Here is a 24,698-nt window from a genome sequence, read left to right as displayed (position 1 = left end):
GCAGGCAATTCCATGAAGATGCGAAAAAAAAAAAAAGAGGAGATAGGGAAGTTTCTGAAATAATCTACTCAGTCCACCTCTACAATTCTGACTGAGGAAACCAGCAGGCATTTCATGGGTGATTGAACTTATGTGTTCTCAGGCAGAGGGATTGCCTTTGAAAACTCAGCTCAAATTGATAGTTCATCCCCACCCAGGGAGGCTGAGATTTCCTTCTCTAATCATAAAAGAATCCAAGAGCTGGTGGTGAAAAGGAGCCAGGAGGAGGGACTGTAATTGTTTCAATATTTCTCTTAATTTGAGTCTTTTTGTCTACATCTTAGATCTACGGAGGCCCTGATTTCCACTCTCCCAGAATAGCCCAGTTGTGTGCCCAAATGTCATCTGAGAACCCCATGCAGGTCTCCAGCACTGGAAATGAGCTAGCAATCCGATTTAAGACCGACAGTTCCATAAATGGGAGAGGTTTTAATGTCTCATGGCAAGCAGTCCCTGGAGGTGAGTGAACAAAGGAGGTATCGTAACGCACTTAAGTTGAGCCCTCGTTAAGGTTCATGAAATGTTTGGAGAAAGGCATGAAGGATTCATGTACTACATCCAGAAAGTGAATTTTTTAAAAGGCAGATATTAAATTCTTTAATACCCTGACTGATAACATAGTGACTTCCCAAATGGCTAATACTGCTTTGAGGTATACACATCCCTAAAACATGGAATAGAGTTTACCTCCCGAAAGGTCACCACATTTGTGAAAACAAGGTTGCAAGACCATAGGGAGGGCAGAATGAGGGTGACTGTTTAGACTCACTCACTCCAAGGGGCTTGCCCATATTCCCCAGCCTCCAATTTAGGCATCAATGAGTGGCAGATGACCTCATGCTGTAGTGTAGACCTTTGGGTTCTTGGCAAATGCCCAAACTGCAAGCATTAAATGTATGATTTCCACACTGTGTGTTTTATGTGTGTTTTCTGCCTAAGATCTTAGGTAGTATAAATAAATTACCTGTTGCACACTTTTAAAGTGACAAACTGTGACACAAAATATTTTAACAGATGTTAACGTATATAATGACTATTAATAGCCACATTTATGAAAGACTTTTTGCCGGACACTTTTCTAAGTATTATCTCATTTAATCCTTACAACCACCCTATGAAGGAAGTTTGTTTCATATACTCATTTTTACTAATGAGGGCACCGAAACTTGCCCCAGAGAAGTTAGTGACTTGCCCCAAAGTCCTACAGCTAGATAATGTAAAAGCACATATGTGATCTCAGGCTGCCTTATGGCCCCACTTCTTTCACTACATGGTAATGTAGTAACTATATGAGAGATCTCTCCTAAAATTAATTACGTAGGAATTCTAATACATGTGGACATATTGGTGTTTAGATTACCCCCAAGTGATTCAAAATTACTAGAAAATAGTGGTGGATTTTTCTATTATTGGTTTACATCATCATAAATCCAAGAAACGATGGGTCATAGAGATAGATTTTGCACGAACAGGTTTTTGATAAAAGAAAAGAACATCCAAGTATCTGTACTACATCCAGAAAGTTAATTTTTTAAAAGGCAGATATTAAATTCTTTGTAAAAGCACGTGCTACTAGATTATCAAAATTCTTGGAAGGTTATGTTTATTCTTAAAGTATGCTGTATTTTTAGAGAATAACAAAGAAGCATTTCTTGACTTTGTGAAAATGTGATTTCATTTGCACTTATTTTTTGTTTTTTTAAAAAAATAATGTCTGGCATCAGTATTTATAGTTATTGAAGCATTTTCTTAGTATTGCCCATGCCATCTTTCTTATTTCTATTGGGATAAGTAAATTTATGTGGATATTCAGTTTGTCATAGACTAAATAAAACTAATGGTCAAGCTAAGTAACAAATTTATCCATACTACCAGGTGATGATACAGTATAATGCATCCATGATTCCTCTCACGGTTGAATTGTGTTTCCCACTTACAGGTTGTGGTGGAATTTACCAGGCTCCCAATGGAGAGATTCATTCTCCAAATTATCCCAGACCTTATAGAAGTAACACTGATTGTTCTTGGGTCATTCGAGTTGACAGAAATCACCATGTTGTCTTGAACTTCACTGACTTTGATCTTGAACCTCAGGACTCTTGTATTATGGTAAGTGATAAACATTTCAAGCATTGTATCCAGTCAAACCTGGGTCAGAACATTGCCATATATGAACACATTTAGTCAACGTATTACTTACGAATATTTTCCACATCAAATGATACAAAACTGAACCGTTGGCAACTTAAAACATAAGGCCTTTTTTTTTAACCTAAAAACAAATCAGGAAGTAGATAATCTCAAGGTTTCTTCTGGAACTCAGTGTCCGCTCTACCATTGTTGGGTGTTGGCTTTTCATTGTGTTATCACTTCATGGTCAAAACATGACTACAATAGTTTATTTTCCCTGAGCCTTCTATATGAGTGTTTTTTTTTCTATCTACATTGGGAAAAAGGAAGAAGGAATAGTGTTCACTATTTCTGTTTTGTGTGTGTTTCTTTTAATAAGAAAAGCAAAATTTCCACAAAAGTCCCCTTGATGTCACTAACCAGAATTGGCTAGAAAAGGATATCAGGAAAGTATAGTGGAATAGCTAGTTTAGGTCAGTTATTACTAAACCTCTGGGATTCTCAAAGGGTTCTGCTTTTCTTGAGGTCAGGTTATCTTGAGTTGCTACTTGAACAAATTAGTGTTGTAAAAGGACAGATTTAGGTTAGGAGATAGGAGGGGAGGAGATGGGATATGACTATTAGTTGGCTAGATGACAAAAATTTCTGCTATAACCAACAACTCTAATGCATTCTTACCTGAAACTAATGCTTTGTGCTTAGTGTAAGAGTAAATGAGGTTTTCTCTTTAATTTAAATTTATTGACCACCTGATGTTCTAACAAGAGCTTTCCCATCTTTTATTTGTATTTATAGACATTTCATTCAAACATAAACCAAATTCTCTTGGACAATGGATCTTTCTGTTCTAGTTTCCTGACAGTTTCCTACATAAACTCCAACTGGCCAGCTTCTTTCAAATTTAAGTCAAAAAATCTCAAAAGTTGTTTCACAATTTTCAAAGTAGTCCAGTCTAATGATGTGATTTCAAGTATTATTTTAGAAGATTAAACTATTAATAAAAGTTTAATTTATTTTTTTACTGTATATTAACCTTCCAAATGTAGCTTCAGGGTCTAAGTTGACAAAGCATCACTCAGACTTAAAGTGTAGACCATCTATTTTTCATAATGTGAGTTCAGACCAACTCTTTTGACAAAAGCAATTCAAAAATTTTGGATGACATTTTAAAACAACTTTCTAAATGCAATGACTGACTTGCCAGGTAGTGTGAAATGTCTGAATTAATATCTAAGAGAGGTGTGAGCCCAGTATTTGGGAGTGCACTTACTGATCCCGAAGGGTTTAGCAGCACTTCTGAGAGCCTCTCAGGATAAAAAGGACCAAAATTTGAGTCCAAGTCCTGATGAGGGTGGAAGTTCTAGTAAACCATTTGTCTCCTAGGTAAAATGAAAGTAAAGCAGACTTCACTGAGATTGCATCTAAGTTTCAAGTCACATGAGTGGTCCCCCCAAATCTCAAGCAATGGAATAATAAGAAGGAATCCTATGTGGCTAATGTTTCTAGGCACAGGGCATCTAGTAAACGCAATTTAAAATATTTTTTAACAGGAGATAATATCTTTCCAGACCTCATTTCTAGCAATATTTCTTATACATAATAGCCAATACACTATCAAAGATATTCATGTACATGAAGAGACAATGTAACATAAATGAGATTCAGCATGAATAACAATGGAAACAAATTCATTTATATGTTGGATATTAAAGTCACTAAGCACATGTTGCTAAACAATGGTAATTACTTAACTCATGGAACTGAAATTCAAACTGGAAAAGTTCAGCAAGGAATGGCAAATTATTTTTTTATTTTTTTATTTTTTTGAGTTGGAGTGTCACTCTGTCACCCAGACTGGAGTGCAGTGGCCGCTTCCAGCCACCACAGCCTCAACCTGTCGGGCTCTGACGATCCTTCCACCTCAGCCTTCCAAGTAGCTGGAATTACAGGCATGTGCTACCACACCCGGCTGATTTTTTTTTATTTATTGTAGAGATGAGGTCTCACTGCCCAGGTGGGTCTCGAACCTGCGGGCTCAGGCAATCCACTCACCTCAGCCTCCCAAAGGCGTGGGATTATAGGCTGAGCCACCGAGCCCAGTGTGGCAAATTATTTTTTTAAATGGGATTGCAAATATGAAAAAGAAACAACTAAAAATTTTAGAGTTGATAAATACCACAACTAAAATTAAAACCTCAGCAAAAGGAGTTTTTGAGAAATTAGACAGAGATGAAGAGAGAAATGGTGAACTGGAAGATAAATCAGAAGAATCTTTTCAGAAAAAAGCATGGATAAGCAAAAGGATGAAAAATACAGAAGAGAAATTTACATATAGATAACATATAGAAAAAGCATAACACAAATTTGACTGGAATCTTAGAAAAGAGAAATAAATGGAGCAAAAGCAATATTTGAAGAGCGAATGACTAAGTTTTTCCAAAATGATGAACTGTATCATTAGAGAAAGAAAAAAAAATTAGCATCCCAAGAAACTCAGGCAGCCAATCAGGATAAATAGAAAGACATACTTATCTAAAGCAAACAAAACAAAAACAAAAAATAAGGATAAAGAAAAAATGTAGGTGGATGGGGAACAGATTGCCTTTTAGGGAGTAGAGATTAAACACTGACTTTTCTATAGCAATATTAGGAAGAAGAAAAAAAACAACAACTGAACCTGGCTTAAAAATCTGTGACAGGAAATAACAGATGGGGAAAATGAAACATTTTAAAATATGATCTGGTCATAGACATGGGGTTGGAAAAATAAACTCCCAAATAAGTGCTGGGAGGTGTTCAATCTGGTAGATAAAGCAAAATACAGATGTAATAGTCCAAACAAGTTGTCAGAATCAGGGAATCCTGTATGAAGTATAGTTGACCCTTGAACAACATGGTAATTAGGTACACTGGACTCCCACACAGTTGAAAATGTGAATATAGCTGGGCTAAGTGACTCAGTCTGTAATCTCAGCACTTTGGGAGGTCTCAGCACTTTGAGTGGATTGCCTGAGCCTGCAGGTTCGAGACCAGCCCAGGCAACTTGGCGAGACCTTGTCTCTACAATAAATAAAAAAAAATATTAACCGGGTGTGGTAGCACATGCCTGTAGTTCTGCTACTTGGAAAGCTTGGAAAGCTGAGGTAGAAAGATCGCTGGAGCCCAGTAGATTGATGCTGGAGTGGCTGTGAGTGTGCCACTGCATCCCAACCTGGGCAACAGAGTGAGACTCCAACTCAAAAAAAAAAAAAGAAAAGAAAGAAAGAAAATATGAATATAATTTTTAATTTTTGATGCCCCCAAAACTTAACTAAGAAGTTACTGTTGGCCAGTTGCCTTGCTAATAACATAAATTGTCAATTAGCACATATTTTGTAACTCTGAATCATACTCTACATCTTTAAAATAAAAATAAACACATATTTTGTATGTTATATGTATTGTATACTGTATTCTTCCAATAAAGTAAGCTAGAGAAAAGAAAACGTTATTAAGGAAATCATAAGAGAGAAAATATATTTACTCTTCATTAAATGGTCCTCATCCTTATTGCCTTCATATTGAGTAGGTTGAGTAGGAGAAGGAAGTGGAGGGTCTGGTTTTGCTGTCTCAGGGATGACAGAAGTGAAGAAAGTCCACATACAGGTAGACTCGTACAGTTAGTTCAAAACTGTGTTGCTCAAAGATCAATTGTAGTTAGAATATCCCAGCCAGTGAGCAGAAGGGGCATTAGAAACAGATGCCTATAATCACTTGGGCAAGAGATTGAGGTAAAAAGTGAACTACGCCAATAGTGTGAGTCAGCACAGTGTCACGGCCAGGATAAGAAATTTAACTCCATGGTGGGGTGAATCTGGGGTTAAGCCCATACTGCCATTTTCTAGTTGTGTTGACTGGAAGAAAGTTTATTTCAGCCTCAGTTTTCTTAGCTGAAATGGGGATAAGAAGAACTGTGTCAGATTTGTTGTTTGGAATTTGAGGTAATGTAGATGACCTGCTTGCTGTTACATGGAAGGGTCTCACTTTGTCTTAGCCATTATCACATTACTGCTGCCGTAAGAACTTACCAACACGTATGTTCAATGAGCACTGGAAGGAGATAGCATGGAGAATGGGCTTAGGAGTCAAGGTCAGGGCTTTCTATCTGTGATTCTGAGCCTACAGCTCTTCAGTAGAAAAAGAATCTTTCCCATAGTAGAGCACCTAGCATTTTGTGTCTCTAGGATTCAATAAACTGTAATAATAATTGAGAAAACACTCCAAGTGCTTCATTTGGGCCTGAAAGCCAGGGAAGCTTTCTTTCACAATAGGAGATGACATTTAAGTGGTAGACTCTCACCTATAGAAATGTAGCAGTGAGGCCAGGAGGGGAGGCTGCAAAGGAAGGATGGAGAAATGGTGCACATTTGGGAATAAGAGAGAAGAGTCTTCTGCCTGGAGTATAGACGGGTGCTGGGAACCTTGTGGAGACCCAGGACTACAGCAGACATCTGAGTTGGACAAATTCTTATGTCCTGGTGAATACTTGAAGTTCTCTTGCAGGTAATGTGGAGTCAGTGAACGTTTTCTGAAAAACATACTCAGAACTGTGTTCTACGGTGACAACTGGCAGTAGTGTGAAGAATGGGTTAGCAGAGAAAGAGAAAGATGGTATAAAGTGTGTTTGGGAAGCTATGGAAAAAGCTTGGATCAGAGGTGATGAGGTCTCACATTGGGCCCTGGGGGTAGAGAGCAGGGACACATTGGGGACTCTTATGGTGGTATCACCACTTAGAGGTGAGTTATGTGGGATAGGGTGGAGAGGGTGATCGACCTGGGGCAGTGAATGCTGTTTGCTTGAAGAACAGGTGAATGAGGCCATTAACTGAGTCAAGGGGGTAGATGATAATGAGTTTGATTTGGAAGCTTTTGAATTAAATATGTAGAGTTTGATGTAGGAGTTCAATGTTCAGGATGGGGTCTGAGCTAGATGTATAGATTAGAGGATACTTTCTGTATACTGAGTGGTCGTTAAAGTCATGGGAGTAGGTGTGGTTACTTATAGGAGTACGGTGTAAAGACCCAAGGGCCAAGTAACAAAGGGAAACACCAGCACTTAAGGGGCAGATGAGAATCAGAGGAAAGGAACTTGAGGAAGAGAACTCAGAGAGGTTGGTGGAGACCCAGAAGAGAGTGGTAGCATTCCAGCTACAAGAGAAGTGTAATTCAGAGAGTGGTTGATCAAAGATTTCAAATCCCGCAGAGGTCAACTAGGAGGAGGATCAAAACAGGGCTGCTGGATTCAGTCTTTAATAAGCCAGTAAGAAGCAGAATTGGTGTGGGGTGGTAGAAGACTCTAGATTGCAATGGCTAGGAGGTACAGAAGCTTTGGAGCTTTTTTTATGAATTATGGAAATGAATGTCTTAGGGGGATCAAGAGTAGTAAGCTGTGGGTTGGCAATATCAGTCGAAAGTTGCTTTTTTAAAATAATGGAGAAGCTTCCTTGTGTCGAGAGGGTAGGGTACTGGTGGAAAAAGAGCAGCTGAATGTAAGAGAAAGACGAACAACCAAAGAAGGCATGTTATCAAGGCAGAAACACCAAGAAGAACCAGACTGGTCCTATAAATTTCATATTTTTCAGAATGAAAAATTGTGACCTAGCATAAGATTATTTTTTAACTTATAAATTTATTTATATCAAAAATTGCATGAATTGTATACAAGCTAAGTCATTTTCTGCTTGTAAATTACCTTTAAAATAGATAAAGAGATGTTTAAAAAAAGAGCATCTAGGTGGATTGGGGTAGAGGTCTGTGTGTATGGTTGCCAAGTGGACCCAATTAAGGGAATAGGAGGTCTGCAGAGGTTTGGTCCCAGGCAGGGCAATGCCCTGGCAAGACTGGGAGCTTGGCTCTGAGTTATGGTTAGTTGTCCAGAGATTCATGAAGGCTGGCATTGAAGCACCAGGCCTCAATCTTTACAGCCAGATGGACACTGGACGTGAAACGTACCTGAAAGTCCAACATCTTATGTAATATCTCTGCAGTCTAAGTTCACACAAAGCAAATCATTCATTTTGGAGGCATTCAAGTTAATGTCTCGGTACTGCTGCTTAGACAGAGTCATTAGCAAAGAGAAACGTATTCAGCTGCCAATGACGCTGTCAGATAATGTTTGTGTTCAGGGGATTTTTAATAGAGCTCAAGTGTATTATTTATTACCAATGTTAATTATACTTGGATGGGACCATCCTGTTTTTTAAAACTTCTATAACAATTTGAGTCATTAGAAGTGTGAGTATTGACAGTCATATGGTTAACAGTCATAAACACATAGAATGTCATGGTTGTAAGATGAGAGATTAGAGTTGATTCAGGGTCATCTTTTTCTTAAAAAAATAAGTAAATGGAGGTCCGGAAGGGTCAGGTTTAAAGCTAAGTAGAAATTAATAGTAGGATCAGCACTAAAGCACATGCCTTGTACTTCCTGCAGTATATGTATTTTTTTGAAATATTAAAATTACAGTTATGTACAGGAAACTGAATGGCAGAATGGAAAGATAGAGGGAGAAAATTAATTTGGAGTTAATTTGGAGTCACTTTGACTGTCATTTCTGGCAAACCCAAATTTCTTTAATCAATATGAGGATAAGTGCTAGGGTTTGAAATAGGAAAAGTGTCCTTACTTTGAAGTCAGGAGATCTGAAATCCATTCATTCCTTTAATTTTTGGTGCCAAGTATGTACCAGACACTGTCAGACACTCATTGTTGGGCACCATTCCTCACTCTCTTCATGACCTTGAGATTTTAGTTTGTTTATTTTATAAAATGGGGTACCTGGGGAGCACAAGCAGACAGATAGAAGCTAGAGAACAGGATCTAGTTGGGAGTTGGTTTGTGGGTAAGAAGAGGAGGACAAAATGGTCAATGGAATGGCCACTAAGGACCTGGTGATGTCAGTGGTCATTACATCCTGGGAGTTAAAGTCAGACTCAAGCAGCCATCAAGCTTCATGTGATCTCTGGGGCACAAGACTATCTCCATACTCTTCCAGATATACAAAAGAGAGCTCTTCTGCTAGTAGGCCTAGTCCCCATTGGACTCAAGTGGAGACAGAGTAAGCCCACAGGTGACTCTCAGCCAGTACTCTTGGCATCATGGAACCAAAGGCACATTTCAACAAGTAGAAGACACAAATGAAAATTTTTAAGTGGAATCACAATACACAGCCTCCACCCACTTTCGTATAGCCCACGCAAAAGTCTCTATATCCCGAAGGCACCAATCTTTTTGATGCATGAATTTCTAATAGATGCGTGGCAGAATCCATGAATAAATGAATGTTTGCCATCTCTCCTCCTGCAATGATCGGGGCTTCATTGGAAAAGCGTGGACGACACCTTCGGGAATGTGTTGTACCGAGATCACTCCCTGGCACTGCTATTGATATACAGTCTCACTATTCTGAGCCACATGAGGACTTAGATAAAATCACAGAAGTGCATCTTATAGAACTGCATGCTGCCATAATGAGAAAAGAGATAAGCTGAATTTTTTTGACTTCTATTGAAATGGCGGTGGCATCGTGGGTTGCTAATCAGAAAGTTGGACTTGCAGTCAGGTTTCAACACATTTGGAAATATGTGTTTGCACTTTCTACTCAGTAACTTTTGAGAGTCTGGTGCAATTAACCCTGGGCTCTCCTGAATGGCACATCTTGCTAAGGCAGCAGTGGGACCCACTTGCCAGGGATGGCTGTGTCTGGTCAGAGCCATTATGTTTCTTTTCCTGAAAGCTGGGTATGAAAGTGACCTCCGACTGACAGTTTAATTGCTTAATTAGAGTCTCTCTTCTGAAGCTTAGATTCATGTCGCTCTGCAGGCTCTTATTGATCTCCTAGAATTGCTGCTTGGAGCTCAGTGTGAGAGCGGGAAGAGGAAAGTCAGTTCAGAGGCACCAACTGGCCCCTGAAGACTCCAGCAGCCTCTTGACTCAGTTCAGTGGAATGTCTGCCTTGCGAGAATCAGTAAGAAACTGCTAAAAGCAAGCTCTCCACTGTCCACATCTTGCCTCTCATTTGGAGGAAATATATACCAGGGCTCAAAGATCCTAGTACCAAAAAGAAAAAAGAAAGAACGAGAAAAGCATAGGATTAGTAACTGTTTTCTTTCTGAAGATTTTTGTGCCCATCTAGGAGAAAGAAAGCAAAGTGTCTGATTTGAACTGAAAAGAAAAAAAAACCAAATCCCTGCACTCTCACCCAAAGCTGCAGTGTCTGTTGTTGTTCCCATTCTTAGACAATAAGGCACAGGATGGAACTGGGCAGATACCTAACCCAGTGTCTATATTTTGCTTTATTTTTTAAAGGCACCACCCATTACGTGTTTCCTTTTAAAACACTGATCGTTTCCAAAGCAGGGTAGACACAGGGATAATAGAACTCGGAGTTTCAAAGAGACAACGGAAACAATTCTTTAAATATTTACTGTTTTACAAACAAATCCATGACAGAAATCAATCCCTTTCTTCCTCTCTCCCTCTCGAATTTCTTTCCTCTCTCCTTCATTCCTCACCACAGAAATTTTCATTTTCATTTACTATTTGAGGATGATCTCTTTAAAATGTGTATTTTAAAACTTGTCTTCAATAATCTGCTTAGCTATTTTGCCTTCCATCACCGAATTAACAGCCCAAAGCTGTGCCAACACTTTGCATCCACAGAGCAAAGGGATGGTTGAATTGAAGCCACCGCTCTCCATCTGTGGACACGGGGTTGGTTTGGTTTGGTCTGCATTTCAACTGAGAATCTCCTTGAATATTTATTTGTGAAAGTAAGACAAGCACCTTGAATTTCTTTTCATACTAACATTCTCAGGACTCTTTGAGTCACACTGCTTGCAACAACTGCAAATGATTGTAGTCTCCTGTAAATGCGAAGACCAAGTGGGAGAATAGAAAACAAAGGAATCGGAGTGAACAAATCCTGACATGAGATATGGTTGTGAATTGAACTGTGTTTAGTGTCCAAGGAGCTGGAAAATATCACTGACTGAGGAAACCGATGCTTCCTCCCTCCCTGTCCCCAAGAAAAGCTACTATCATGAGTAATATTTTCATTTCCTTCCTTGCTTACATTTATGACTTTAACGGCTTGTATGATTTCCTGAGGGATTCCCCTCTCTATCACTTAGTATTTCCTCTATTTTGGAGAAGTTTGTCAGTTCAAAATGGGAATTCCATTAGCAGCCACACTGCCATATATAACACGTGAAAATATTTCGTGGACTCGCCATCCTCAAAATTGACCTTCCCACCTTGGTGTGAATTCTCTCTTCTGGACCCTACATATCTTATCCTTCACCATGTTTTTCTTTTTCCTGATAAACGTTAAAGCAATCCAATGCAGGAGACAGATGTTACCAGATGGAGTTAAAAATGAAGTGAAGGGACTGGGTGCAGTGGCTGACGCCTGTAATCCCAGCATTTTGGGAGGCTGAGGTGGGAGGATTGCTTGAACCCAGGAGTTTGAAACCAGCCTGGGTAACATAGCGAGACCTCGTCTCTACAGAAAAATTTAAAAATTATCTGGGTGTGGTGGTGTGTGCCTGTAGTCCCAGCTGCTAGGGGAACTGAGGAAGATGGATCACTTGAGCTCAGGAGGTCAAGGCTGTGGTGAGCCATGATTGTGCCACTGTAGCCTGGGTGACAGAATGAGACCTTGTCTCAGAAAAAATAAAATAAAAAATAAAATAAAATAAAGGGTAAGGACCAACCAAATGAGGCCAGGATCAGGGTCAAGGTGATAAATAAGGCTATACTAGACCAGAGAACTGTGGTTAGACCAGAAAAGGGCAAGAGGTGGATTTCTATCTGAATCCAGAAACAGAGTCGAGTTTAGGATGCGGGGATATAAACTTGGGGTTAATTTATCGGCCCTAGACATTGTGGTCTTTGTTATACACTCTGCTAAATTAGCCATGCTGGGAATCTCATGCATGTTCAATGGAATGGAATGCATGACAGATGCCAACCACTCCAAAATCCTCGGGAGCCTGATATAAGACTCTCTAAAATGCTCCTGACCATGCAGGTCTAGATGGTGGTGGGAGACTTCCACCCTATTTCCAGAGCTTCCCGGATTATCCTTCTAGGAGACCATGGACTTCTCACTTAGCTTCATAGAGTCATGGTCCCTTAAAATTCTACCTAAACGAATAAAATTTGATTTTACCTTTACTCTTGGTTTAATAACAATTGATCAGATGTCAGACAGATAGAATTTGTATATTGGCTCTCGTCCAGCGTGTGACTGGACAAGTCACTTATGTTTTCTGAGCCTCAGTTTTCTCAACTGCAGAATGGAGTGCTAAGAAGAATTGAATTTTTAAAGAAGGTATTTAAAGTACTTCTCAGTGTCTGGTACAGATAAGTACTAGTTGCTATTCCTATTTTTTTCTATTACTACAAGTAGTGCTTCTGTTACTATTAATACTATGGTAAAGGTCTTAAGTTACCTTTTTTTTTTTTTTTTTATTCAGAGTCTCACTGTTTCCTAGGCTGGAGTCCAGTGCCACACTCACAGCCACTGCAGCCTCAACCTGCTAGGCTCAGGTGATCCTTCTACCTCAGCCTTCCAAGTAACTGGAATCACAGGCATGTACCACCACACCCAGCTAGTTTTCCGATTTATTGCAGAGATGAGGGCTCACCAAGTTGCCCAGGCTGGTCTTGAACCCATGGGCTCAGGCAATCATCTCACCTCGGCCTCCCAAAGTGCTGGGATTATAGGCTTGAGGCACCGCTCCCAGCTTGTTATCTTTTTAAAAATTGTGAACCTTAGATATGTAGAACTAGATCCATAATCCTCAGTTTATTTCTCACTATCTTCATTAATTGATGAACAGCCTTCATTCTATTTTATTAAAAAAAAATTTTTGAGACAGTGTCTCACTCTGTTGCCCAGACTGGAGCACAGTGGTGAAATCATAGCTCACTGTAGCCTCGACCTCCTGGGCTACAAACACCCTCCCACCTCAGCCTCCTGAGTACAGGTTCGAGCCACTGCCCTTGGCCTATTTTTTTAAAATATTAAAATTGCATTATAAACTTTTTCACACATTCTTCAATATGTCATCTCAATGATTTTTATCACTTCATAAACGCACTGTTTTGATACTTTTCAGAAGATTCACAGAGGAGTTGAGAAAAGTAACAGTGTAAAAAACAAAAATAAAAACACATTCATAGACATTCATAATGTCTGCATAGAAAGCTCAACTCAAGTTAAGGTGCAGCATTTTGGGGTTTGTAAAATACACTATTTTTTTGTTGTTGTTAAAATGGTTTCTTCTTACTCCAGTTTGTAATAATTTTAACTGGCACACTGGTTTATTCTCTCTCTGAGCAAGCTGAACTTAGTAAAACACAAAAACAGGCAATGAATACAAATAATTTTCCAACTCTAATGCTTCAGTAATCTGAGGAAATATATTCCCATTTCTAAAAATAAAACCATAAATGTTACTGAGGAAGCTAAAATTCATTTTCTCCCCTCAGTCATGAGCTTTGGCCTGGAAGTGACGACTGACTTTTCAGTCACGTGACCACGAGCCATTCAATCACACCAGAGTTTTGATCACAGCAGAGGGAGGCTGCTGGTTGAAGGCTTTGCCCCATATCCCTGTCAATCACACGGTCTTGGCTCTTAAGCAAAGCACAAGTGATTGCTTGTCTTTTAGTATAATTTAAAAATGTGTGCTCAGCTTTCCTTCTGTATTTCATTTTATATTTTTGAAAGAGCACCCTGCACACTGGCAGTTGTTTGGAGACTGGATTGAAGGGGGACACAAATTTAAGGCAGGGAAAATTTCAGGCTGCTGTAGTGACCTGGGTAAGGTGTGATGAGTTACATCAGGAGGAGGGAGGTGGGGGAAGGGTGGAAGGAAGAAGCCACAAGACACGTGGAAGAGGGGACTAGCAGAACATACCAATCAGTTGAATTTGGAGGTGAGGGACAGATCCAAAATGGTTTGGTCACTGGGTATGTGTTTCTGGCATATATGGAGGTAAGAGATGTAGACAAAGGAAGAATAAGGGAGATGAAGAAATGGCTTCAGTTTGAGACACTGATTTTCAGGGTTTGTGGGACAATGAAGAGACAATGTCTGCTCTGCAGTTGGCCGGATGAGCCTGGGGCTTAGGGGAGAGGGCTGGGGCACAGTTGTAGATATTAGGCAATCAACAGATGCTTTGGAGATCTTAAAACAGAAACCATATCCATTAAACTTGATACATGACTGTCAGGCAAGAAGAGACTAGATTAAATGGCATTAATGTCCATCTGGCTTGGATACTGCGGTCCTGTTGTTATATGAATAGCGTCCTTTAATGTCTGTGTATGATCACTTACATGTCTGAGTAGCCAGACACTTAAAAATGTTTAATATAGATATTATTTTAAAATTTTTGCATGCTCCTCATATTATATTTGTAAAATACAGAAAAGAAGAAATAAGAAACAAATGTTATCCTCAGCATAACAAATAGATACAAACTATTAAAATTTTAGTTTATGTCCTATACAAATAAACACACATACAAATATATACACACATCCATGGGCACACAAACATGCATAGTTAAGATAATACTGTTTATCATTTTATATTCTGCCTTTTCACATCTTATTATTTGAATATTTTTCTTTTAAAAAATAGTGTCCTTTACTAGATAGCCAGTTATAAGGGCATAGTATAATTCAGTAAACCACTGGTTTATTACTGATCATTTGGATTACTTCAGGATTATTTTCTTATTATAGCAATGCTATGACTAGTAGCTTTATATGTAAATCTTAGTCTACATTTCCTATTATTTTCTTTGTATAGTTTATCTTTTCTTTATTGCACATTCAATTATGAAATATTTTAAGAAAAATATAGACTACATAATGCATACAATGTATATAATGTACAAAAACATCTCCCTGTCCAGACTTACCAGATCTTCATATTTTGCCATATTTGCTTCAATTTCTTCTTTTTTCCAAAAAAAGAAATGAATTGTTCAAGATACAGCTAAGTCCCACATGTACCTGTCATTGAGACCATTCCCTGTTCCCTGTCCCAGAGGAAACTGCTATTGAGAATTTTGGCTTATTATTCTCATACCTGTTTTTATACCTTTTTCATTATATGTATACATCCATGCTCATTATAAAATATTATTTTGCATGTTTTAAAACTTTATGTAAATAATGTCACAGTGCATATTCTTCTTCAACTTGCTCTTTTCACTCAGTTTTGTTTTTAATATTTTTCTGTTGTAATGTATTCAGGTCTAATGCATTCATTTTGGCCACTCTCTGTATATACCACAAGTCATTTATATATTATCCTGTTAATGAATGTTTAAATTACTTCCAATATTTTGCTGTAGCAACCTTTCACACTGAATATTCTTGTAGATTTATCTGTATGTAACCATCCAAGAGATTCTCTAGTGTAGACACATAGAAGTGGAATCGCTAGCTTTTATTTTTTCTCTTTGTTGTCAAATTCTACTGAAAATGTATGCATGAGAATGTCTGTAATGAAATGAGAAAAACTTACCTTCATTATCATAATCATAATTTCCACAAAACTTTCAATACATTGTCTTATTTGACCTTTACAACAACCTTATGAAGCATCAAGGAAGAATTACCTACTCTCATTTTTTTTAGCTGTTGAAACGGATACCAGGATGCTTAGAGAAATACCCCAAGAAGATTCAGGTCTCAGGTTTAGGTATCCTGACTCCAAGATCATTGTGCACACATAGGAAATTTACTGGCCCTCACAATAAAATGAAATAAAATAAAAGTTAAAAAATAAAATCGGTATGCTTTCCACTGTGCCCAGTTGGTCAGATGGAAAACCACCAGGCAGACTGGCCCCTGTAAGGAGTCTGTTATCTGAAACTGAGTGAATGAAAGAAAAGAGTTGAACAGTGTGCTTTGAGCTGTGCATGGATGTTGGCACCCACTTGGGCTCCACTTTCTGAGTATTTATGAAGCTGTGTTATGGAGGCGTTTTAGAGAAGGAGTTTGGGGAGGAACACAGAGCTTTGACTTTTCTTTTTAAATCACTGCCCTTTGCCAAGACCTGAACATTTGTGTTCCCCCCAAATTCATATGCTGCAATTCTAACCCCCAAGGCAATGGTATTAGAAGATGGGACCGGCCGGGCTCAGTGGCTCAGCCTGTAATCCCAGCACTTTGGGAGGCCGAGACGAGAGGACTGCCTGAGCCCGCAGGTTCGAAACCAGCTCAGACAACTTGGTGAGACCTCGTCTCTACAATAAATCAAAAATTAGCTAGGCATGGTAGTGCATACCTGTATTTCCAGCTACTCGGAAGGCTGAGGCGGAAGGATCGCCAGAGCCCAGCAGGTTGACACTGGGGAGGCTGTGAGCATGCCACTGCACTGGGGAGGCTATGAGCATGCCAGTGAAACTCTGACTCAAAAAAAAAAAACAAAACAAAAGTGGAACCTTGGGAAGCAGTTATGTCATGAGGGATCCACCCTCATGTGTGGGATTTAGTGCCTTTATAAAAGAGGCCCCAGAGAGTGACCTTGCCCCTTCACCATGTGAGGACCCAGCAAGAAGACATCAGTCTATGAAGGAAGCAGGACCATACCAGTACCAAATCTGGTGGCACCTTGACTTTAGAATTCTGGCCTCCAGAACTGTGAGAAATAAATGTCTGTTGTTTATAAGCTACCTAGTCTATGGTAATTTGTTATAGCAGCCTGAACAGACTGGATACTTTGTCATCTCAAACTCAACCTGGTACATTCATGGATCTTATAGATTTTTTTGGTTTTTTTTTTGGTTTTTTTTGAGTTGTAGTCTCACTCTGTCGCCCAGACTGGAGTGTAGTGGCTGCTCCCGGCCACGGCAGCCTCGACCTGCCGGGCTCCGGCAATCCTTCCACCTCAACCTTCCGAGTAGCTGGAATTCCAGGCCTGCACTACCACGCCCGGCTGATTTTATTTTATTTTTTAATTGTAGAGATGAGGTCTCGCCTGCCCAGGTGGGTCTCGAACCCGTGGGCTCAGGCAATCCACTCACCTCAGCCTCCCAAAGGCACGAGATTACAGGCTGAGCCACCGAGCCCAGGCTTCCTATAGTTTTTAAAAACAATTTGTGGTAGCCTTACTTTCTGAGGAAGTAAGTAAGAAACAAGGAAACTGAGGAAGAAACAAGCAAACAAACAAAATGATATATCCTAAGATTAATGACCATTTGCTGAGTGCTTATCATGTTCCAAGCACTATGTATTACTTCGTAATTCCTCACTCTGACCCTAGGAGAGACAATGATGATAGGAAACTTAAAGTATTGCACTGTCTCCATTTCCTCCCTTTGCATTTACAACTCAGCCCACTCAATACTGTCTATCTCATCATTCTACTCAAGCAACCTCTTTGAGACAGCTTTCCATAACATCTGACTCACTAAGTGCTATGAAAGCTTCTTGGTCCCTTCAGTAAAGTTTGGCATAGTTGATCACTCCAGATGAGAAAAAGGAGATACAAAGGTGTAGAAAAACCCATTGACTCCCTATCATATTTTCAGGTATTTTCGGATTGGGGAAGTAAGGGCAGAGAGGAGGTAGGTGGCTTGTGTTTTGCTGGTCACCTATACTCATATTTCTTCAAGCCCTCTGTGCCTTGCCTCTCATGGTTGTTTCCTTTCTCTCCACCCCTTGTTAAGAGAAACTTAGGATTTATCCCCTTTTTCTTGATTTCTTCAAAACACCATGTGCTGATACCCTTCTGTGTAGTAGAGTTTGAACTAATATTCCAGATACTGGCAGTTGATTACTGCAAAGAGCAGCATAACAGTTGACTTAATACAATATCAGAGAACCTTGTTCATAGGAAGCCTTTGTTTTTTCTTTCCTCAATCCTTCGTTTCACATCCTCTGACTTAGTTATCTATTGTAAGGTAACAGATTACCACCAAATGACCTAAAATAACAACATTTATAGTTGCTGTGAATCAGGAATCTGGGTGCCACCTTTCTGGATCCTTCCTAGGTAAGGAGCCACTCATGTAGTTGTTGGCAGGATTCAGTTCTTGTTGGCCGGAGGCCTCCTTGTTTTCTTGCCACGCAGACTTCTCCACAGAGTATCTGAAAATATGGCAGCTTTCTTTATCAGGGCAAGCAATGGAGAGGGCAAGAGAGAGTCCAACAAGAAAGAAAGTGCTGGCAAGAGAGAGACCACCATCTTTGGTAACCTCCTAATCATGGAAGCAATACCCCATTACTTCTGCTATAATCTAGCCATTAGAGCAAGTCGTTAGGCCTGTCCCATGTTCTAGGGAGGAGGTTATACTAGGACCCAAAGAGTTGGGGGTCACTGGGAACCATGTCAGAATTTGCTACTATCCCCATCCCTACCCTTTCTAGTTGAGTGATTTTCATTGACTGTTCCTCCCCCTTGTGCCTATTCATTTTGCTGGACAGCCATTCTCTCATTCCTCTTTTATTTTTGGTCTCCATAGCTTTCTAGTTTCCTCCCTCTTTCCTTTATTTATTTATTTTGTATTGACACATATTAATTGTACTTGTTTTCAGGGTACATAGCGATGTTTCGATACATGCAGTGTGTAGTGATAACATCAGAATAACTAGCATGTTAATCATCTCAAACATTCATTATCTTTTGTGTTGAAAATTTCAATATCCTCCTTCTAGCTATTTGAAACTATATATCATCATATATATTACTATAACTGTATCATATGACATATAATATATATTAATTATAGTCGTCTTACAGTTGTCTGAAACCATTATTTTGTATTCTTTAACAAATCTTTTCCTGTCTTCCATCTCCCACTCCCTTCCCAGCCTCTATTCTATTTTTTACTTCTATGAGATTACCTTTTTTTAACTTCCACTCATGAATGAGAAGATGTGGTGTTTAACTTTCTGTTCCTGGCTTGTTTTACATAACATAATGTCCTCTAGTTCCATTCACGTTGCTTTGGATGACAGGATTTCATTCTTTTTATTGCTGAATAGTATTCCATTGTGTGTATAAACCACATTTTATTTATTCAGTCATCTACTGTTGGACATCTAGCTTGATTTTGTATCTACCTACCTCATTTCTTACACAGCAATTTAGCTACCTCTCTATCTCACCTTAGCAGTAGAATTGTAGAGACTAATATCTATCACACACTTACTATGTGCCACCCACTCTTCCAAGTACTTTATATCTCTTAACTCATTTAATTCTCACAAACAATATGAGCTCTATACTCATATCAATCCCATTTTACAGATTAGGAAGCTGAGCAACAGATTAGGAAACCCAGAAAGAGGAGCATCTTGTCCCAAACAACATAAAAATAACACCTCCCCTGTTTGCTCATGTTCTAAGAGCCTGTGAAGCTATTTTGCTAAATAAATATGATCATTCTCTCCAAAAGAAGTTCTGCCACAAACTTAAATAATCCATATTCTTATATAATACATATTTATGATATTTATGTTCTCAGTATGTGTACAGGAAGGTGAAAGTTTCCTTTTGCTTGGCTTTTTGTTTTTTCCCCTCAAATCACCATTTCTTATGATTCTGACCATAGGCCTCCAGAAATGTAAATGTCACCAAGAAGGGATGCTAGTCTCTCACTCAAGTGGTTTTCCTCCCACGTCACTTGATTTGTGACAAGGTAGACACGTGTTAACTTTGGAAATGGTTAACATCTATCCAAATCTCCTCAAGGTATTGAAGCATCAAGTATGAACATTCATACATTTTTGGCTTAGTTCTCACTTCTTGTTAGAGCTTAGGGTGTGGAAGGGCACCATCGTATGTTGTGTGTGCAGAATATTCTGAGCCTTGGGGATGGATCTGGCGTCCTCTGCCCACTTCCCGCCTCTACTTTCTCTCACACTGCTGATGTAAGACCTCTGGGAGCTGAGCATGTGAGGTTGGCCATGCCCTGTGACAGGACCCCTTACATTTCCGTTTGGGCCCAGCATGTAGGATCCCTGCCCAGAAACCAGCCTTCAATTGACCTCTTTCTCCCAGTGAATGGCCTCTTACCCATGATTGTGTCTAGTATGAGTTTACACCATTCAATCCATAGGTGAGAGGACAACTTTTTCTAAACTCAGGGTTTTCCTCAATCCTAGATCTCAATTCTTAGAGATGATAAACTGTCATAAGTGTTAGTCATTAATTCACTTGTCTGTCAAGCATTTATTTATGTGCCAGTTTCTATACTTTTTAAAATCTCTTCTAAAATAGAAGATAAAGTGGGATGTGTTTTCAATGTGTGCGCTAGTATCTTGAAATATGTTACAAAACCCTGGATACTATCTAAAAAGACTGATGAACTTTTCTGCAAAAATTAGATTACCTCTTAACCAGATTCGCCTCTGTTTTGAAAGCTTCTGTAATAGGAACTATCCTTGGGACAGTGGCCATTTTTCCTTTTGTGGATTCAACTTTAACATTTAATTTTATTAGTGTCATCTAGAAATGAGTTAATTGAGATATACAAAGTTTTATTTTGTTTGTATATTGCTTTGGCTTTTACCACTTAAGTAACGATCAGAAAATCAATTCCCGTGCCTAGAAAACTCTTGGCAGCAGATTTAAGTAAAAATTATATGTTTTATTAATATATTGTGTGTATCCGATAGTAATGTAATTTGCTAGCTCTGCCTTGAGAACTAAAAGGAAGTAAGGGAAGCTGTATATTGATAATTTTTATGACTTTAGACTTTTAAATAAATGAGAGCAAGATTTCTCATATTTTCTTCTTTACAGTGCTTTTCTTATAATTTTATAAATTAAAACATTAAATGTGAAAATATTGATTTGCTATCACAACTGTTAAGAACACTGTAAAATAAAAGAATTGATATTTCAAACTCGTTTTAAAAAAAACACACTTCCTCCTTGATAGCCTGAAGTTTTCAAATTTCGTATGACAATTAGCTACATAAAATTTAATAACTATCATGCTATAGTATTAATGTTTTCTCTCCAAAATTATGTGTCGAAAACTTAATCCCCAGTTCAACAGTATTGGGAGATATGACCTTTTGGGAGGTGTTTAGGTAATGAGGGCCCTGCCATCATGAATGGATTATTGCTGCTACAAAAGAAAAGGCTTGCTGGAGTGACTTCTCTCTCTTCTGCCCTTCTGCCACAAGAGGACATGACATTCCTCTCATGGAGAGGGCAAAACATTCATCTCTGGAAGCGGACAGACCCAACCCTAAACTCCTGGCACTTTTATCTTGAAATTCCTAGCCTCCAGAACTGTGAGAAATCAATTTCTGCTTTTTATAAATGACCCAGTCTCAGTCAGATATTTGGCTAGAGTAGCACCAGAGAGACTAAAATATACCCGAACATTGAAAAGAGAAGTAATATGGTAAATATAGAAGATGATGAAAGAAGATTCTTCTACTCACTAGCTATGTGAGCTTGAATGAGTTACTAGCTTACATTGGATGAGACAATAATTGAATAGCTTGCACATTGGTCTTACTGTCTTCATTTTTAAAAGTCACGTGATATTGAGGAGTAGATCAGAATATTTGTGATGGAACTTGTAAAATGATAACAGGCTCATCACATTTGGGGCATCACTGGTGTATAATTTCAGTTCAGGGACATTTGGAAATTTGCTATTTTGGTTCCATTCCTTGTGAAGCAATGCTCCAGACAGATGAATTTTAGCAGCGGTCTTATAACTTCAACATTGTTTTTACGTGTGTGTTGGGAGGTGGGGAGGAAACCAGGAAAGCCCGGGAAGCCTGGAGACCTCTTGGATGATGTGCGCTTTTTTTTTCTTGAGTTGGAGTCTCACTCTGTTGTCCAGACTGGAGTGCAGTGGCTGCTCCCGGTCACCGCAACCTCGACCTGCTGAATGTGCACTTTTCAAAGGTTCCACAAGGAAATGGCTCATTCATGTGATTTTCTGAAGTTTCTAGCCTTAACTTTCTAGTTTACCTTTTTCCTTATTTTTTGTTGACCCTTGAGAGAATTGTAACCACTCAGACTGAAAACAATGACTTAGAAATATCTACTCATTCACTGGACTTCTGAATTTGGGGAAGGTCTTGCTTTAGAGTCCATAGACTTGAAAAACTCCTCCAATTTTTTTTGTGTGTGTGTGGAGTTAATCTATAAGCTTCATAGAGCCTAGTGTTTCACTAGAGTTTAAGAAACCAAAAAATGTTGGACACTTAGGTTAATTCCGCATCTTGGCTTTTGTGGAGTGCTGCAATAAACATGGTAGTGCAGTTATCTCTTTAATGTATTGATTTGTATTTCCTTTGTATCAATACCCAGTAGAGCCAGGTGCGGTGGCTCACACCTGTAATCCCAACACTTTGGGAGGCAGAGGCGAGAGATTGCCTGAGCCCATGGGTTCTAGACCAGCCTGGGCAACATGGCGAGACCTCGTCTCTGCAATAAATCAAAAAAATTAGCCAGGCATGGTAGCGCATGCCTGAGTTCCAGCTACTTGGAAAACTGAGGTTGGAAGGCTCGCCTGAGCCCAGCAGGTCGAGATTGCGGTGGCCATGAATGTGCCACTGTACTCCAGCTTGGGCCCATGAACCAATCAATCAATAAATAAATAAAAGAAAAGGGAAAAAAACCCAATAGTGAGATTACTGGATTAATTGAAGTTCTGTTTTTAATTTTTTGAAGAACTTCCATAATTTTCCATAATGGCTGTACCAATTTATATTCCCATCACCAGTGTATAAAGCTTTCCTTTGCTCCACATCTGCACTAGCATTTGTTATTATTATTATTATTTGGTCTTTTTGATAACAATCATTCTAACTGGGGTGAGTTGATATCACATTGTGGTTTTGATTTGCATTTCCCTGATGATTAGTGACATTGAGCAATTTTCATGTACCTGTTGGCCATTCGTACATCTTCTTTTGAAGTTGAATAGACTCATTCATGGATAAATGATAAATGATAAATAAATGGATAAAGAAAATGTGGTACATATACACAATGAAATACTATCCAGTCTTAAAAAAGAAGGAAATCCTGTTATTTGTGGCAATAAGACTAAACCTGGAGGTCATTACGTTAAGTGAAATAAGCCAGGCACAGAAAGACAAATACCACATGATCTCATTCATTTGTGGAATCTAAAAAAAGGTGATCTCATAGAAGTACAGATTAGCATAGTGATTACCAGAGACTTGCGAGGGTAGGGTGAAATGATAGGAAGAGATTTGTCAAAAAGTACAAAATTGCAATTAAATAAGAAAAACAAGTTTTGATCTTCTATAATACAATAGGGGGGTGATAACACCCACGATTATAGTGTCTATTTCAAAATAACTAAAGGAAAGCCTTCTGAATATTCTCACCACAAAGAAATGATAAATTTTAGCGATGATGAATGTGCTAGATACCATAATTTGATCACTATACAAAGTGTAGTATTGAAATATTACACTGTACCCCATAAATATGTTCAATTATTATATGTCCATTAGAAACACAATAAAACATATATAAATGACATATTAATAAATTTGAATATTAAACTACTTTTATAAAAATTAAAAAATGCTCTTCTAAACAAACAACCAAACAAATAAATCATCTTGAAAGAAGCAAATAGTCTTATGCCTTGACTAAGAGTCAACTGTTATATGCCCCAGACTCTGTAACCCTAAGTGTTCTAAGAAGGTACTCTATTCTTTGATGTTAAAACTAAGATAGTATTACTAGAGCAATACTAAATTATACCTATATGCTAGAAAGGTCTAAAACCAAGGTATAGAGATAATAAAAGACTTGAATTAAACCAATGGTGGTAATATTTGAAAGTAGGCTGGGATGTAAATATAGTAAGAGGTTTTGTAATAATGGTTTTTATGTTGTTTTGCCCAGTGTTCATGATGTTCAAAGTGTTCAAAGGAAGTAGTAATGCAAGATTGGAAACTATAGTTTGAGTTGATTAAGAAAAATTTATTACTGTACTACAAGAAAGGGATTGGCAGTAGCCGGAAACTGCCAGAGTGGGGGTGGGGAGGACACAACATCAATAAGGGTGCCAGATCTCAAACCAGGCAAAGTGGGGACCAAAGGGAAGCCCAAACTTTACCTGTTTGATGACCACTTGTATGCCTAACCCTGAATTGTACCCCACATCTTTAAAATAAAATTAAAAATTGAAAAAAATTATTATTGTAAAAGCTTTAGCTCCCTCCTTCAGAGAGTTAAAAATCCTATTGACATCTAATTCATGAGCTTGTATAAATCAAACTGAGGATAGCCTCATGTGCTAAAAAGAACTCTGATTATAATCATCACTAGATATTTAAGGTCACTTGTGAGTTCCTCCTTTGTGTTAAATCCATGGACTTTCTCTTTTGTTCCCGCAAGGTTTTCTTAGAAAACATAAATGGCAATTTATGTAAAATGGCACAGCCATGTTTTAACTTCACACTTTCAGTCCCACTCTGGTGGTTGACAGGTTGATGTGT

General features: G+C 38.6%; 1 protein-coding gene across 1 annotated transcript in view; it reads left to right on the top strand.

Annotated features, from left to right (window-relative positions):
* Positions 1 to 24,698, top strand: part of CUBN (cubilin) — a 313,379-nt gene that overhangs the window by 131,920 nt on the left and 156,761 nt on the right. The window contains exons 30-31 of the mRNA XM_008056348.2: positions 324 to 498; positions 1,979 to 2,148. Of these exons, the coding sequence (XP_008054539.1) occupies positions 324 to 498; positions 1,979 to 2,148 (345 nt within the window). The remainder of the gene's footprint in view (positions 1 to 323; positions 499 to 1,978; positions 2,149 to 24,698) is intronic.

This window comes from Carlito syrichta, unplaced genomic scaffold (genome assembly GCF_000164805.1).
Source record: "Carlito syrichta isolate Samal-C Ts95f unplaced genomic scaffold, Tarsius_syrichta-2.0.1 Scaffold302327, whole genome shotgun sequence".
Taxonomy (NCBI): domain Eukaryota; kingdom Metazoa; phylum Chordata; class Mammalia; order Primates; family Tarsiidae; genus Carlito; species Carlito syrichta.
This window is presented reverse-complemented; position numbering and strand designations above follow the sequence as displayed.